Source organism: Fundulus heteroclitus, chromosome 7 (genome assembly GCF_011125445.2).
Source record: "Fundulus heteroclitus isolate FHET01 chromosome 7, MU-UCD_Fhet_4.1, whole genome shotgun sequence".
NCBI classification, from domain to species: Eukaryota; Metazoa; Chordata; class Actinopteri; order Cyprinodontiformes; family Fundulidae; genus Fundulus; species Fundulus heteroclitus.
Window position 1 is genome coordinate 38,907,280 of NC_046367.1, and position 18,697 is coordinate 38,925,976.

Genomic DNA, 18,697 nt, shown 5'->3' on the forward strand with positions numbered 1-18,697 from the left:
GCTTTGGAGACTATGGTTACTTACCTCACTTGGTAATTTACAGTAAAAATGTTCTCACAGCAAACGTCTGTATCCACTGAGCATCTCATTGATTCAAAGGCAGAAAGGATGGAGCGTTTAAATTGAAGAGTTCAAATTCCAGCCTTGGGGTTTGTATGTTCTCTCCTTGCATGTGTGGGTTCCCTCTGGGTACTCCAGCTTCCTCCCTCAGGTTAATTGGTCTCTCTGAGTTGCCTTTTGGTGTGAGTTTGTGTGTGTTTGTGCTGCTCTGTGATGGACTGGCGTCCAGGCTGAACCCCGCCTCTTGCCCAAAGATCACTGGAGAATTCCTCCAGGAATAAGTGGGAAAGGGTAACAGAGAGAAAGAGGAGGTTAAAGTGAGAAAGCTTTCCTAATGAATGACTGCTAACCCTGTTCAGACCACTGTCTTCAAATTCCCCGTAGAACCTGCATTCTCCTTTCAGTCCACCTTAGCTAAAGTCTAGACACAAGCAAAGTGCCGCTTTTGTTTGTTTTTGGGTTTTTTTCAGCATTTCGAATCAATTCAAGCTGTGGTTTGTAGATGCGCCCGAGGGTTGCATATTTCAACAAGTAATTAAAGTTAATATAAGCTACGTCATCTGTTTGGGTGACGTCTCACGCAAACTTGTCTAACTCCTGCCTCCGCAGGCTTCGCTACATGTGCGACTCATCAAACTTTTATGCAAGTTATTCAGTTTGACCTTAAAACCTTTCTCCAATCTGGAACAAATGTGCTTCCCCGGAGCCTGAGTCACGCCCCACCCTGACGGCCTCTAGAGTTTCAGATGCTGAACAGAGCCCTTGTTGATGGCAGCCGCTGAGGACTAAGGAGGTGGAGGCCACGCAGAACAGACTCCTGCCGGGAGTTAATGCCGCGTCCTGTTGGGAAGGCAGGTCGACCTGCAGACCATGGAGTGGGGAGCCCAGCGGGGGGGAGCCGAGGAGGTGTGTGTCAGCGCCGTCAGCTCTCATTTATGTGGATCCTCTTACTCAGTGTTCTTCTCTAAGCTGTGATGGTTTTAGGCAGGAACCCAAAGGCTGGAAGGGTTAGTGACAGGGTTATAGAGAAAGTGCATGGATAGAGTAAACACAATGAATATTTGCAAAGATTCTGGGAAAAAATATTTTATTTTAAATAATTATGTGGTACCATTTTTTTATGTCAAACATTATTGTATCTATAGCAAGAACAAAGTCACACACAGCTGGTGTCTCCTGTAAAAACAATATACTCGCGCCCTCTAGAGGCAGTTTAAAGAAATTGCAACACTGTTTGAACTAAACTTCATTAAAAGCTTTTTGTTTGGTCAAGTACAAACTGCCTTTAGAATCAATTCAAAGTATGTTTTGCTATAGTGACAGCTACTACATATCAATAAGTAATTCAGCGATTGAAGTCTCATACTGTGGATCACACCTTTTTTGTGACATTTTTGTTCTTTTTAGACATCTGGTTAATGCAGCATCATAGATATATTCGTGAAGTCATTAGACTCCAGCTCTGCCATACTGAATTTCACTGAAGCAGTAATCCACCATACCTACATCAATAACCAGTCACATAAATTTGTTAACATTTACTTAAACTCCTGGCCCTCTTTCAGTCACTGCCTCTTCTGCTGCCAAAATCATTCTTTGACTTACTTAATAGTGGAGTAACAGGACAGTATTTCAGTAGCTTGGTCTTTCTGTTCATCTTTAGGAGATTATCAGCGTCACATGCTTACAAAGAGCATGCCACGCTCTGCTTAGACTTCACAATTGTAATGCTGCCACTTAATTTCCATCCATCCATCGTCTAGACCTGCTTGTCCGTTAGGCGATTGGCAGGGCACACCGTGGACATGTCGCCGGTCCATCACGGAGACACAGAGGACAAAAAGCCACGCAGGCACTCTTTTTCACTCATGGGTTATTTATTTTTATCATAACCAATCGATAATGTTTTTGGAGTTCCCAGAGAGAATTTATGCAAGTAGGGAAACATGCAAAGAACTCGAGCCAGGATTCAAACTCCATCACCATCTGACTGGAACAGCGCGACCATGACACTTAACTTTCTCAATTTTAATGAATCGAAGGCGCAGTTCATGCTGCTGGGAACAAAAGGCACAACTAAGTCCCGCAGCATTTCTGTCTCTCCCTTTGGGCAATGAGGGAAATCTTTAATTACAAATGAAGAAGTCAGTGAGGTTACCCCTTTGAAAACGTGACAGCCAGAGTAAATCCAGAGGTGACATGGTGGTTTTTAATCCACCGAGGCGTTTGACAAGAATCAAACCTTCGGGGCTGGTTAGTCTAATGAGCTACTCTTTGGTGTCATCCAGACGGCAGAAGGTACAAAAAGCTGCAGCTGGGTTTTTAATGAGGTTGAGCAAAACAGAAGAATATTTCTGGCCCCGCTCCACCGGCTGCCAGTTTATTTCTGATCTAAGCCTCTGTTTCAGGTGTCTTCCTCCTCAGCTCCTTATCTCTCTGAACTGATATCCTTTTACACGCCGTCTCGTTGCTTTTCCAGCTCGTTTAAAAACGTAGTATCACTCGCCGGCGGTTAATGTGTGAGCAGCTTTTACAAAGCCCAGCTTGTTGCGTCTCTTTTATTATGTACCTCTGCTGCTTTTATGTAGAACGCTTTGGTCAACCGTCTTGTTGTTTCAGGAGTGTTTTAAAGTCTTATGGTACTGTTGTTAAAAATGTACTTTGAGGGTCAGATTATCATATCAGCCTCATGAAAGGGGAGGGCTGAAGGTTTCAACAGCTATTACTGGCCTCCTTTGATGTTCTCCGTCACGTTTCCTGTCTCAGTGGGAATGATAACTGAACAGGGATCAAAAAAGTTTCCTAATGAAGCTGTTTTGTAGTCTGCAGATCTAAAATCCCAAAAGAAAGTAAAATTGGACCGAGTCCTCATTGAGGTTTGGTACAAGGAGCACCGACATTTTGGTGGCGCTGCTTCCCACTTGGATGTTCTCTGATAAGGAGTAAGGGACACTTTAGTGTCAGCAAAGCAGAATGTGGTTTAAAATGGCTGCAGACAAAGGTTTGGAGAACATTAAAGGACTTTTTGCAGAAGGTGGTTTTCTTGAATTTGATTGTTTGTTGCAGGTTGAAAACATTTTATACGATGCAAACACAAGTGAATAATAGTGATAATAATACAAGAAATACAAAAAAATTATAGTGCACTGAAACACTGCTTGCCCTCCCTCACATATTTCTCATGTATGTGCCTTTAGTTGCAGTTTTCTCTCATAATTCTGACACTAGTGACCTTTAATATGAGTAGGCTGAGCGAGAGGGGGAAGACATGCAGCAAAGCAAACTGCTTTTTGTATTTTCTGAGGTTCTCCTTATCCAGTATCAAAATTTAACTGATGATCTGAAGCAAAACAAAAAAAAGTAAAAGTAGAAGAAATCTGAAAAGGGGCAAAGCTGTTTTTGCAGCAATGTATGCTGCCCCTGATGGATTGTAGGTCTGGAGAGCAAGTACTCAGGAGAGCACACATGAAGCTGATCAGCGGAAAACGATAATCAATAAGAATGAGGTTACTGCTGTATAAGTGACTGCTAAAAACCTAGCCAATCAGAAGCCTGAGCTGCTGATTGGCTGACACTGCAGAGCCTTTTACAAAACGATTCAGAGACAGAGGCACCTTGTTTGGCTGTGTGGGTTTGTCCCAAATTGATTAATATTCTAATAATATTAATCAATTATTATGCTGGACAGACTGTAAACACCACACACATTTTTCATATTTGCAATGTTACACAGAAGATGTATTTCCATACATCTTTAGCATAAGTAGATTGAATACAGCTATAGGTATACTTGTGAAGTTAGTGCCTTTGCTGTTCAAGGGTGTGTCAGTTCAGGAAGACAGATCCTGATAAACACGTGTCATTAATTGGTGCTATATAAATAAAACAGAATTCAATTGAATCAGTAAACCCCCTGCCATCTTTGTCAGACTCATCCTCAAACAGGACATTCTGGCAGACTGTTTTTAGTACGGTGAATTCTTCTGAGGCCTGTTTGATCCCCTTCTCAGAGCAAAAGCTGCTGCAGCGTTCTCTCTGCAGGCCTTTGGCAGCTAACCAGCCACCACTGCTTCAGCCCCCAGGAGAGCAACAAGCTAAGTTTCAGAGATTTAGTTAGAGCAGAAGGCTGCGCAACTTAATTAGTTAATATTCATATTAAATGCCCCGCCCCCCTCCTTTTTTCAACAAAAAACCAGGTCTGCAGAGAAGACGATCCATCCAGGACTTGAACAGGTCAAGTGTAAGGGCATTTCTGCAGACCCCACACAACCTGCACACAAACTGTTAAGACTTTTACCTTCAGCTCGGCGCCACAGAGCACTCTCTGCTAAAACCAGCAGCCACAGAGACAATTTCTTCCCCCACGCATATTTTTACAATTTTTAATATCAGTATGTCCAACTATGTTAGTAAAACACATTTGCTGTTGCAGGGGCTCCTGTAATTATTTTTCTTACTCAAATAAAAGTAATCATGCAAGAAATCACTCACGTAAGAGTAGAAACGTGCTTGGTTAAATGGCAACTTCAGTACTGAGTAGTTAATGGCTGATAGCATCTGATTTAATGTTTGAAAATGATGTTATCCGACAGAACGGCATGAGCAAATTCTAGCTTGTCAAACTATAATATAAAATAAAAAAGTGAAAATAACATCAGGATCTCAAAATAACAAATGTAGGCAGAGAAACATAGAAATATATTTTTTTACCATCAACTTATAAAACCAATATTTACAGTAGGCAATACATATAATCTCAGGAAAGGATAAAGAACGTCCAGCTACAATATTTGTTTACTGTATTTCCACATGATTTCCAAATGGATCAAGGTACTTGTGGTGGGTAGAGGACCCAGACGTTCTACTCAAGTAAGAGTAAATAAACAGAAATACAATATTTGCTACTGACTGGTTATTCTAAAGCTGGGTGTTGGTGAAAACAAACTCAAATCACACCAAACACCCTATTCAAATGATCTGTGTTATTTTAGGCTAAACCCCGACAATAAATCCTTCAAAAAATTATAAAATACATTTTTATGTTATTCTCAATCACCGGTCAAAAGTATTTATATGAGGTGGAAATAGTGGACGTTTACCTGTTTACGTAAACAGACTTCAGACTTATCAACTGACGTATAAATATATGATGAAATGTTAATATTAACTCAGGTTTTAGAGCGTCTCATAAATGCCTCTGCACACAGCAGTAAAAAAAAAACACTATCTTCAGGCAGATAATCACTTGCCTTGTGATGTTGTCCCCGTTTTTTTATTCACTTTGGTATAATGACAGTGCAGCAGAGCTTTCAATGACAACTCATTTAACAGACGTGACTCAGCGGGTACAATAAAACTATTTACTGATACGACACACGGCAGAAAGTGGATTTATGATGCGGCCTGGACAGCAATTTTTAATAAAAGTGAAGATAAAATAAATTATCAACTGACAAAGAATCGAAACAGCGTACTCAGCCACGTCATTAACGCCTCTTTGTTGTCTTGTAAAAATGAACATTTCAAACTCTTATACAGCTTTTATGTGACAATCATTCTGCACTGCTTAAAGGGAGAAGAACCCAAAACTGTTGGCAGAAAACACAAAGAAGTGACAAACCTACATGTGTTTTCATCATGCTAATAATTTGTTAACGCATCTCTTGAATCACTGACAGTATGTTTGTCACATCATGACTTGGGAATATTTGTCCACTGTCTCTTTATGTTTTTTCCCCCTAATACATCTCACTGTAATGACCTGTTGTCCAAATCCGTCCTGAGGTGAGCTCAGAGGTTTGCTGTCAGATTTATCTCTGAACTCCAATCAGGCCCGTCCTAAATGTTAATTTTCTTCTCTGGACGTCAGTCTTTTGTTGATTTGGACGACTCTTCTGACACAGCATGAAGCTATAAGACGAAGTTTATCTTCATTGTTACATCAAACGCCAAAGGATTTTAGGGGCAGAGATGACCTGAGTGTAGATCCACCTGAAGGAAATCCAGAAACGTGACCTGGTAGCTTGATGCTGCCACCAGCGAGTTTTACTCTGGGTTCTTTCCAATCACTGCATGAAGATCTCAGTAAAATGGTTTCCACCTGTAGAACCCAACCAGCACTGGTTGGGAAGTCCTGCAGCTCGTCCAGCTTTGCTGTCGACCTTCTGCCAGCCTGTCTCACCTGTTTCCATTAACTCATTTCATCCAATTTGGATCAACACGCGTTTTTTTTTATTGCAATTCTCTTGATGTCAGATTTCTTTCTCCTCATTGAAGACCATTTTTTCCGTTTCTTGGTAAATGCTAAATAAAATGTGGTGGGATTTATTTATTTTTTTGCACCATTGTCTTGACTATAATGAGATTGTTTAGACAGTTTATATTAACCTTGGCTTCAGCTAAAGGACACAAGCAACCTTTCAGCCAAATCCTACCAAGACCTGTGAACTTTATTTCTGGTTGATCGTGGTTAAATTTGTAGGAATTACAGTTAAAATTAAGTAAAAGTTTAGCTGACCATTTAAACGGTTGCACATTTTTTGCAACCAGGTTACTTTTCACTCTTTGTATATACTTATTTTAGTATATTCCTTTGTTTTTTAGTTGAACCTGTCATGATTTGTCTAAGTGAATCTGGAAAGAGCATGCACACACAGAGCTTATTCTGTTGCAGTTTATTAAAGGTAATGAGTAGGATGATGATGACCAGAGTTAGAAACCAGACTGGAGATGATGGATGCAGGAGCAGGCTGAATGGAAGAAACTGGAGAGAGTTATTGGAGATGCTGGGCTGCTGTCAGAGCAAAGGTGCAGAGCGAGACAGTTCTTGGGGTGTAGGACTGCTGGAGCACAGGGTAACAGACAGTCCAGCAACAGAGCAGCAGGGGCAGTTCTTGAGATCCGGGGGCTGTAGTAAATTGAATTTGACTTTGTAAAGTGCCTTGAGATGACATGTTTCATGAATTGGCGCTATATAAATAAAATTGAATTGAAATTGAATTAAATCCAGCAGCTAGCAGAGGCCTTACTTGAAGCACAGAGGTGGCAAGAGATCCAGCAGCTAGCAGAGGCCTTACTTGAAGCACAGAGGTGGCAAGAAACCCAGCAGCTAGCAGAGGCCTTACTTGAAGCACCGAGGTGGCAAGAAATCCAGCAGCTAGCAGAGGCCTTACTTGAAGCACAGAGGTGGCAAGAAATCCTGCAGCTAGCAGAGGCCTTACTTGAAGCACAGAGGTGGCAAGAAATCCAGCAGCTAGCAGAGGCCTTACTTGAAGCCCAGAGGTGGCAAGAAATCCAGCAGCTAGCAGAGGCCTTACTTGCAGCACAGAGGTGGCAAGAAATCCAGCAGCTAGCAGAGGCCTTACTTGAAGCACAGAGGTGGCAAGAAATCCAGCAGCTAGCAGAGGCCTTAGTTGAGGCACAGAGGAGGCAGGAAATCCAGCAACAAAATGGAACAAACCAGGCTGACAGACGTGGAGTGAGTGGAGTATGATGAGAACAGGACAAGACAGGCGTTGTGTTGATAGAGACTGAAGAGGAGCCGGTGGGGAAGAGAAGACTGAGGGAGCCTTATGTAGGGTGGCTGGCAGGTGGAGTGAATTCAGACTAATTAGTGCCTAACAGGTATGACTGATTGCTGAGGAGTGAAGGGTGAGCTGAGTAAGAGGAGGAGAAACTGAAAAATAACAGGGGAAAAAAAGCCAGACTACAACTAAACAATGACAGAACCGAGCAGGATGGATGACACATTAAATGTGGGAATAGTTTTGAATTGTCATGGTTTCAGTTTGGAATCACAAACAGCGTAAGTTAAAAGGAGTGTTCAACACCTTTCAGTTCAAAGGTATATCCATATCTGAGCTTGATTATCTCTCAATCCTACAATCAGACCATCAGCTCATTTCATAACTGGTAGTCGTGCTAGCTTTACTTTATTTACATATCACATATAATGCTTCTATGCATATATTTTCTTCTAAAGGGTGCTTTATATTTTTTACTGGCATTTTAAATTTTAGCTGTGTATTATATCTGGAATCTCTGCGGGAATCTGCTAAAATTTGTAATGGTTTCATGATGACAATAAAGACTCATAACCTAGACTAAATGAATTGCTGCCACCCTTCTGTATGGGACCGATTTTCCTTCACTTTGACTATTTACAACATTGTGAGATCTTAAATCCTTTGAAATATTACTGATGTATTGAAAGCAAAATTCTTTTAAAGGTGTACTATTTTTTGGCTGCCCTGAAGACTGTGACCCATACGTGTTAAAGCACATCATGCCATGCAGAAAAAGACACAGACTGTGAATTAGGCCATCAGTGAAATCCAGAACTCCCACCACTAGACCAAAGTAAATGTTCCTGGCCGACCTATGCAAAGCCTCAGCTTGGTGCCCTTTGGAAATTCATAGTTTGAACTAAAGATTAATGTTGATGCCTTCTAACCTGAAGATTTACCAAAAGCAGTACCACAGGCTGTTACCCAGCAAAAAGGCTACAGAAATGACTAACAGTGCCTGGAATGCTAATAAATAACACCCTTTTATCTTTATTTTTTTTTTGCAGCATAAATTAGTTTAAATAAACAATGTAAGCATCCAAAATAAAACAAGGGAGTATAACAAGCTGGTTTAATAATACTTTTCTCTGTTTAACAGCCACTGGGAAATAATAAAAATTATCCTTTTTTCAAAGGAGAGTGTTGGTCCTCAGCTTTAAAAGTAATGTACTTCAGGATCAGCACTAACAGTGGTTTTATATCTATCAGTATCCCTGCATGCTTCTATTTATCGCAACACAGAAACTCAGAGGCAATAGTCTGAGCTGAGATCCCCAGACCTTCTACTCACCAGGCCTCCCTGCTGCTCTTTTTGGGGGAACGCTGCTCATTTGCCATAGTGGTCATGGAAAGGGAAACCCAAGGCGTCCTTCTCAGATTTCTAATCTAGGTTACTATGGACCTGAACCCCACCACCTGCAGGTGGTAAGTTCACCTGATGTGTTTAATCTGAGCAAAATGACTGCATATTTTATTGGATTTACCATAAAGATTGAGACATTGCATTTTCCTAGCCCAATACTAGGACCTAGGCTTACATCATGCAACGATACATAAGAGACAAAATGCTTGTGACCGACTGTACCGTCAGGGTCTGTGAGAAAGCCTTCCACAACGATGGGATGGCAGCTCAAAGAAGAAATGCTGCAGCATGAACCCACACTTTGATTTTTCATTTTTTCAAGTCTTGTTTTTACTTTTGTGACCTTCATTCAGCAGCTGGGTGGAGCAGAAGATGTGGACATTATCTGATTTTATCTTTATCTCTCTGAACAAATTTAATTAAGCGACAATTTATGGTCTTCCTTCTTATACAAGAAAGAAAAAGCACAATCTCCACCTGCACGCATTACTTTATCTTCATTATGACCTTCATGTCTTGTGATTGAGTTATGAAAACGGTTATCTTACACATGGCACACTCTGCTGCTAAACCGCTAATAAAGATAGAGTGGAGTAAAAAGACTCCTTCAAGACTGCAATACAAGCAAATATCTAAAGATATATCACTAGTTCTTCTTTATTGCCAGGACGATTAATACTAATTTTAATAAAATCCTACAGTTTTTAGAAGCTGTGTTTTTGCACACAACACGATTGTATGAATATTAAATGACTTTTATTTTGGCTACTTGTCTGTATGATTGTCTAAGGGAAAGCTGAGAAGTGAAACAAAATGCTTTCACTAATATGTTTGGCCTTTTTGTCTGTATTTACTGGATTAAAATCAGTATGAAAAATAAATTCTATTTACCACGAGAATATAGATTTAATGACTTTACAGTCTCATCGTCAAATACATCCAATGGGATAAATTGTCAGATTCAATCAGAGAGAGAAAATTATTTCCATCAGGACATTGATGACAAATAAGAGCATCAATAAAAGTCGGGTTCAAGCTGCTTGATCCTGAAGCCTCCATCAAAGTGTGAAAGGAAAGTATGTGTCTATTTCAAAAGAAAACATTTAGGTGTTCTACAAAGGAAAAAGGATTTGTGAAAATTTCTTTTAGCTGTTTCTGTCCACCTATGTGTTGCTGCAGTGAACATGCAAGTGTGTTGGGGAGAAGTTTTGTAAGTGCAAAACGGATCGCTCTCCATGAAAGAGATCTGAAACCTACAGCCTACAGTAACAATATGGGTCCTCACAAAGACAGCAAAAACCGCTGGCCAGTCTGCTGCAGTCTTGGTGGAAAATGCCGAGACTTTTTCTGCATGAAATATCCAAAAATTGGCCTTGAAAACTGACATTAAACAACATCAGAGTGAAGTGTGCTGGAATACCTCCAACAAATACATAAACAAATAGTGAATACAAAGAAATTTTGCATCACTAAAGCAAAGCAGAAGACAAAGATTTTGGACCTCTGCACACCATGATCAAACAAATTATGCACCGTATTCATGATAAAACATGACAAGGTCTTTTGCTTCAAATCAACGGCAGAAATTTCCTTTCCGTTTTTTTGGGGGAACAAAACCCAGAGATTTCTCAAGCAGTAGAGATTCAGGTAATTGTAATGTAAAATGTACAGTATTCAGTCTAACGTACAGTATGGCGTGTACAGAACATTGAATATTAGGTAAGAACCCTGGCTGAAATGGTCTGACCAAATGTCGTTAATGATATTAATGGTAATCCTTTTTTCTTTTTACAATTTGTAACATGAATAACCGCATGTCATCTGCCATCTGACTCAGAATTGACAAATATCTGGTCAAGTAATTCAGATGTAGTCAAAAAGGGTTTTGACAATTTGTGACTGCAGTTTTTGTTCTCTTTCATCCTCCTGTCAGTTGCTCTGCTCTCTCCATTCAGTATATATATATATATATATATATATATATATATATATATATATATATATATATATATATATATATATATATATATATATATATGGGCTGGGCAACGATTAAAATCTTTAATCGCGATTAATCGCATAATTCGCCCGATTAATCATGATTAATCGCATTGTATGCACAAACTCCAAGAATGAATTCAAAAGTAGTGTAAAGAGCACTGTTTTTTAATGTTCTGCTGCCATATGAACAAAAGTGTTGTAACATTTGTAGCACTTATGTTATTTTATACTGGATATTTTCAACCCATCTATTGAATTTAGTGCACTAGTTGATCTTTTCTTCATAAGAGAACAGCAGCACTGCAGCCAAAATATGGCCTTTTTTGACCTGCTGTATATTAGCCAGTCCCTAAGCTTGATGTATCATGAAACTGTTGACCTTTTGGGTTTTGTGGTTTTTATTTTATTATTACAATTAAATAATAATAATAATAATAATAATAATAATAATAACAATAATAACAATAATGTTCTGTTCAGTGTTTTTTCGCTATCCCACCTCTTATATATTTCAATCCTTAATAATCCGTAATTTTGTCTGTGTTGTGTGCACCTGCCTGTTGCTTTAATCCTATAAATTTCCCCGTCGTGGGATAAAAAAAGAATTAGCTAATGTTATCTTATCTTAAATAACACTTTTTAATATATGTACTGGGTTCTTTCAAGGTCTTAATTACATTTTCTGTGTGGGCTCCAGTAACATATGATAGATAATATCTACTTTGAAAGTTAACATGAACTGCTGCTGAAGATGACCACTGATCTACCTGGATGTTCCATGGAGGACTGAAACGCCTCAGTCAGTGACGTCATTCTGTGGGTCTGTCGGGCAATGACAGAAGTTTCGTCTCCTCTCTCCATTTCTGTGGCTCGACGTTTTCTTGCTCATGTTTTTCACGTGCTTAGATAAATTTGTTGTGTTTCCACTGAAATTAACCGGCTTTTTACAAAACATACAGCTTGATTTCATTTACGGTATTAAAATAAAGCCAAACGGTGCTACTTCCCCTGTTCGTGTTTTTCCGCTGCTGCGGTCTCTCTCAGCTGTTTGTGTGTTGAGTTTGTGTGAGAGCTGAGTGGGCGGGCCAGACTGAGCCTGCGTCCTGATTGGCTGGTGCCGCTGAGCCATGTACGAGAGGGGAGGGGGAGCACCAGAGTGCTGCCATGACACAGCGCGCTGCAGTCAGCGCTGACTGACACTGACTGAAAGCATGTGAGCAACATGGGTTAATGCGCGATAAAATAAATATCGCCGTTAATAGTCTAATGAATTAACGCGAAATTAACGCGTTAACTTTCCCAGCCCTAATATATATATATATATATATATATATATATATATATATATATATATATATATATATATATATATATATAAATTTAGCCTGATTTGAAAAAAAAACTTAAAATATGATGTAACTTTATTTATCCAGGTAGATCTAATTGAGATTAAGAATCTCTTTTTCAAGAGACCTAGCAGCAGCACACAATTCCAAATCAAAAAATATGCAAATAAAATAAGATAGAATATAAAACAGGGGAAAACACTATGGTAATTTCAGATTTCTCATATCTTGTTTTAAGATATGAGAATAAGATTGTATTTATTTTTTTATACTTTAGGTATTTTTTTTCCAGGACAAATCAAAGTCGCCCTTGGCCTGTGTCACTTTTATCTTAGTTAGCATGAACTTTGGGTCCGTGGTAAATGGTTATGAAAACTATTATCTTATAAAATGCTTCCTTTATTACTATACAGCTAATAAACACACACAGCTGGAAACCAACAAATCTTCACCCAAACATGGTTACAAAACAGCACGACTAACATTTGACCTTGCCATTCTGATTATAGATAAGCAGCACAATAAAACTTATGTAAAAACCATATCGAAATTACATTGTTTCTAGAGTAAGAAAAGAGTAACTGGTTCTGACATATAACTCTGAGAGAAAAAAAACAAACGCACTTTCTAACAAGTGTTGAAAACATGTGACATGTGCTCATGTTTTTCTTTGCAAGAGATAAGCTGCATAATAAATTAAGTAAAGGTTGGCCTCATTCTCATGTTAAAATTCCTTACATTAACAAAACTAGGACTGGGAAACTGCGCCCAACACCTAATTACCAAGAATGAAATGAGAAAACTGATGTGACCAGAAGTGAAGCTGAAAAACTAGTCCATGCATTTGTTACTTCAAGCCTGGACTATTGTAATTCTTTACTATCAGGAAGTCCACAAAATGCAGATCAAAGTCTTCAGCTGATCCAAAATGCTGCAGCAAGAGTTCTGATGCAAATCAACAAGAGGGATCATATTTCTCCAATTTTAGCTTCCCTTCATTGGCTTCCGGTTAGATCAAGAATAGAATTTAAAATTCTTCTTCTAACGGATAAAGCCCTTAATAATCAAGCTCTATCATATATCAGAGCTCTGATTACCCCGTATGTTCCTAACAGAGCACTTCGCTCTCAGACTGCAGGTCTGCTGGTGGTTCCTAGAGTCTCTAAAAGTAGAATGGGAGGCAGATCCTTTAGCTATCAGGCTCCTCTCCTGTGGAACCAACTCCCAGTTTTGGTCCATGAGGCAGACACCCTGTCTACTTTTAAGACTAATCTTAAAACTTTCCTTTTTGACAAAGCTTATAGTTAGTGTGGCTCATGTTACCCTGAGCTACCTCTATAATTATGCTGCAATAGGCTTAGGCTACTGGAGGACATCAGGACCTATTTTGCCAACTCTCCTGAGTTCTCCTACTGTTCTCTAATTTGCATTGTTTGTTGTTATTTCAACTTTTAACTTTTTGTTCTCTGTCTTTTTTCTCTTCATAGAAGGTACACCTGGTCTGGTGTTCTGTTAGCTGTGACATCATCCAAGGGAGGCAGATCTTCTGCCATTACCCCATAAAATAAAAAAGATTACTAGATCAATGTGTGCTTCTGTGCTTTGTCTCTCTTGTTGTGTCTCCGCTCTGTCTTCTCTAAGCCTCAGTGGGTCGAGGCAGATGAGCGTTCACACTGAGCCTGGTTCTGGTTCTGGTTCTGCTGGAGGTTGTCCTCCCTGTTAAAGGGGAGTTTTCCTCTCCACTGTCACTTCATACATGCTCACTATGAGGGATTGCTGCAAAGCCATCAACTATGCAGACGACCGTCCACTGTTGCTCTACGCTCTATCGGGAGGAGTGAATGCTGCTTGGAGAGACTTGATGCAATATGCTGGGTTTCCTTAGTGAGGAAACTTTTTGACCAATCTGTTTGGATGATTTGATTGAATTTGACATTGAGATGACATGTGTTGTGAATTGGTGCAATATAGATAAAATTTACTTGAATTTAATTCAATGTCTTTACAAATATAAGCAGGTCTCAATGAGCTAGTAATCAGCAACAAAGCAAGCTACTATCAAACCGACAGGATAGGATCTAAAGCATTCCATAAAATTAGCATAGAATAATTTTCTACTATCTATCTGTGTGTTGGGTGGCTTGTTGTGCTTCTCTTGGGCATGTCTTCATAGAGCTAGTCGCTTGTTTCTCTCACAACATCTGGCAACACTGGTTTCCAACCCTTTCACTAAGATGTTCTTGTATGCTTAAATCAGACTATGAGTCGCTCGAGGAAAAAAACATCTTATAACATGACAGCGTCACAAAACACAATGCAGGAATTAGTTGGTATTGTAAATGTTAATAATAGTAAAATCAGAACAAGATTGAACAAGTTAGGGTCTGTTTGCAAAGAAGACCAATTCTTGAGACATTTTAAACAAATTCTAGCCAACCATCCACCGTCTACACCACCTTATCCTTACAGAGTTCCAGTGGCGCTGCTGCCTGGCGGTAAATTCACACTAAATTATGTAAGCTATGATGCACAGTGGAGGTGGCTGATGTTTGTGTTGTTGCCAATGTTGCCTGGTTCAAAAGGACAATGATCCTTTGACACAACTGCAAGGTTACAATAAAATGAAAGTGATGTAACAGCCCCGTAAAGGCTAGAAATAAGCGTAAAAGTAGTGCAGTAAAAAAGGCATTGAAATGCATAAAAAACTCAATCAATGCAAGCAGTGTTTTATAAGACATTGGCTGGAACACAGCTCCAGAGTTATTTAAGAAGCTCATAAGATAATCTGGAAGAGGTAATGAATTAACCGTATCCAGCTGTGGTTCTTCCGGGTTTTCTACCCTTTACGTCTTTATTATACACTTCTGTTAATAATAAAATGACTGTTGAGACAGAAACTATACTTTAACATATTTAATTTGCTATAGGTTATTGCTCCTCAACAAGCTCTATAACCTAACAGTACTTTTTGTACACACATTGTTTATTTCGGGCTAGATTTGGCAAATAAATACATTATTTACAGGTACTCATCTAAGGTTACATTATGCATACTTTTAAGAGCTGAGCAAGAAAAAAAAAAGAAAAAAGTTGCACTTGAAGTTGATCCTAAGGAAATGTAATCCATAAATTGTGAATGAGCGCAATCAGTGTGGAAGTCTTGCTTCCACACTGATGGTTTCACATCTCTAATCATTTCCTGGGTATGTGTTGCAATGCTTCCAGAATTTTCCTTTAAACAATTACTTATTGCGTTAACCTGAGAAGACCTTCAACCATAGTTACATGACCAGTGGAGAAGTTTTACACGTGTGAGTTCAGAGTGTTTCTGGGGATATCACACGTGTGCAATAAAACGCTAATCTGAGATAACTTGGATTACATGGCCATCCTGATGGTTCCAAAGATGCAAAAAAGGAGGGGATTATCTGCTTTAAATAGCTTTACAACCGGCGGAAATCCTCAGTGCATCCTTTTCTGCCCACAATGGAGAAGCTGTTGTGGCTTGGGTGTTTGTATCTTCTGTGCATCTATGGAAGTCAAGGTAGGCATGTGGAAAGACAGGATGACTTTATGCTTCTTGCAGGGCCCCTGACACATCAGGAGCCGAGAGTCTCCAGCAGTGAAGAGCACGCTGCCTTTGACTGCAGTCATCCCATACCGGCTGGCTCCAAACATTATTTTGAATACCTCCAGAGCAAAGGGGTCACCCATTTCAAAGTCCCACTGTCATGGGCCAAGCTCCTTCCCACAGGTCTCCCCAGCAACCCTGGACCCGGTGTAGTTAGTTGTTACCAGACCCTCCTGAAGCAGCTGCTGGAGGTGGGACTGCAGCCTCTCGTCATCCTTCACGGATCAGGCGTTCCAGACTCTCTGAAGTCCAGATATGGCGGCTGGGAGAGTCAGTGGCTGCTAGAGATGTTTCAGCAGTATGCCGAGTTTGCCTTGACGGAGTTTGGCCCGCTGGCACACTCATGGGTGACATTTAGTGACCTGGATGGGGTTTTGCATGAGGCGCAGGGTGCAGATCATCACAGTCTTCTGCAAAATATCCTCCAGCTCAACAAGAAGATCCACCAGTTTTACCATCAGAACTTTCCTGGCCATGGTGAGTTATTTTTTTTACTAAAACAGGATAAACTACACAGCTGTGTTGACCTAATACATGCCTATTACAATGAATCTTTGTAAAAAGTTACCCAAGCGTCTGAAAGGAAAAACTGACTAAAGCCAAAGTTTGTTTGATAGTATTACTTCATTGCTTTTGGGTTTTTGTAGGGAGACGACTGTCAGTTGGGCTTACAGGAAGAGATGAAGCTACACTTTCCCAACTTAAAGGTTCAACAACTGTAAGTTGTGTCTTCAATGTTTATTATTTGACTTCATGTGCTGTTATATAAATTAAAAAAATAAAATAAAACTCTGGAAACAACAATAATTCGATTTCTCACTTTCAACAAGGATAATCTATGAAGGATTTGTTTCGTCCATGTAAAAGGAGACATGCTTTTCTTAGTCAGCAAAACTAATACTAAACAAGCAAAAGAAGCCACATTTACATGAAAAGTGTGAACATGGCTCTAAATGAAAAACATTTTACAATATTAGATAAGATTACATATGAAATCACTCGCTCTGATTGACTTTACTTGCCATTCTTTCGTAAAAAAACAAACAAAAAAACACACCTGATTTATTTTAGTTATCCAAATTTATTTGTCAACTTTTTCAGTGTCAGACATTAGTATATCTATTATGTTTAACACCCTTTATAGAAATGATTCAAATAATTTGTGCAGCTAGGCATTTCCACATATACAGGAGATAATGTTAGACACTTATTTTGAGAAAGAACTCAGAATATGATATTAATTTATTCGTCCACAGAAACAGAGGAGTAACATAATTTTGCTCTTACCTGTAGTGTTAGTGGAAGATGTCTCAGTACCAGCCAAATATGCGCATAGTGATAGCAAATAATATAATAAACAGGGACTCTATAAGGAAATGTACTGTTGGCTTTTGTTTTTACCTGAAAACCTAATCGGCACATACATACTTTATTTGTAATCACAGGTGGAGGATTATAGATGTTGGCTTTAAATTGTTAGCATAAGAGTGGGATGTGCAGGAAAACTACATGCTTAAGGTTTTGAAGTCTGCCAGGAAAATTTGCACGACAAACGACCCAACAGGAATTTTAAACAGAGGCTTTTCTAACCTTCTGTACCAGCTGACTGTGCTACATGGAGGAACGAGCAAATTGTTGGTTTGGTTTTGTGTTGTTTATTTATTTACTTCTTTATTTATGCCCTCCTCTATGCCAGCAATGCAATTAAATTTTAGTTACCAGGAGAAAAAAAGTGAACTCAGCTTTGCAACAGCTCAGTTAAGATGCTTTTGCCCTCGGCTACCAGAAAGCTGGCTGCAGCCCTATCAGCTCCTTAGTTCCCACACTAATAATTGATGCTATACTTAGCATTTATTTCTCTGTAAATACATTTTATCCAATCTTCTCCTATTCCTCACAGGTCGATTTCTTGTCGGTGGTCATTGATTACAGCTGCGCCTCGTCTGCAAACTTTGCACTGGAGCTGAAGGAATTACAGGTAAACTACATGTTATGAGTTTTTTTCCTCTCCAGTTGTCTTAAATGCAGATCAACCTAAACTACAGTCTCATACATATACTGTGCTGTAGATTTCCAGTGGAAACCTGCCTATCATGATATACAAGCTGGCAGTTCGTGATTGTTCCCACAACGATCTAGAGTCTCTTGGGGATTTATTTAAGGGTGAGTGTTGTTATAGCTATCAAGTAGCCATACTTTATAATAGTACTATTGTCAGTATAATAGATATATGAAGCAGTGAGCACTGTTACTTTATAAATCTGTAAATCACATGTAAATGAGATAGTATAACATGAAGAACATCTGTCATCATTTTGAATTGGTAATCTGTTGTTAATTTAAAAAATGGTTTTATTCAAGAAATGAGTTCTAGTCTTTAATATATATTTGATCATTTATGGGTAGTTGTGGCTTACTGAGAATAGTTGGTACTGTGCAACTGTAAAGTTGTGGGTTTGATTTCAGCTTCTTATTTGCCAAATGCTTATATCCCGTTTGGCAAGGCAGTTTACATATGCTACCAAACTGGGTGGTCAGTATCAGTAGAAAATCCCTACCAAAGTGTAATCTGTTTATCACGACCTTCATATCAGGTTATGTGTAGCTTGTAAATCATATTATTTAAAATGATAAGTCACAATATTTAAAATTATGAATTGGTGTTTGCATTACCTTAATGTCAATTGGTAAAAGAAAAGTAGATTGTTTTCAACTAACTATTAACAAAACA

General features: G+C 39.1%; 1 protein-coding gene across 1 annotated transcript; it reads left to right on the plus strand.

Annotated features, from left to right (window-relative positions):
- The first annotated feature begins 886 nt into the window (after nucleotides 1-886).
- Nucleotides 887-18,571, plus strand: LOC105935639 (lactase-phlorizin hydrolase-like). Its single transcript, XM_036138652.1, has 6 exons — nucleotides 887-966; nucleotides 15,922-16,443; nucleotides 16,614-16,684; nucleotides 17,867-17,944; nucleotides 18,036-18,129; nucleotides 18,561-18,571. The coding sequence occupies exons 1-6, from the start codon at nucleotides 891-893 to the stop codon at nucleotides 18,569-18,571; spliced, it is 852 nt and encodes a 283-aa protein (XP_035994545.1). The 5' UTR covers nucleotides 887-890.
- The last annotated feature ends 126 nt before the right edge of the window (nucleotides 18,572-18,697 follow it).

What these genes read in the sequence shown, in the direction of transcription:
- LOC105935639 (XM_036138652.1), top strand. Translation starts at nt 891, where the DNA reads ATGCCGCGTCCTGTTGGGAAGGCAGGTCGACCTGCAGACCATGGAGTG. An exon ending in TCAGAACTTTCCTGGCCATG is followed by an intron (nt 16,444 to 16,613) that starts GTGAGTTATTTT and finishes GGGTTTTTGTAG; the next exon opens with GGAGACGACTGTCAGTTGGG. An exon ending in TGGAGCTGAAGGAATTACAG is followed by an intron (nt 17,945 to 18,035) that starts GTAAACTACATG and finishes ACTGTGCTGTAG; the next exon opens with ATTTCCAGTGGAAACCTGCC.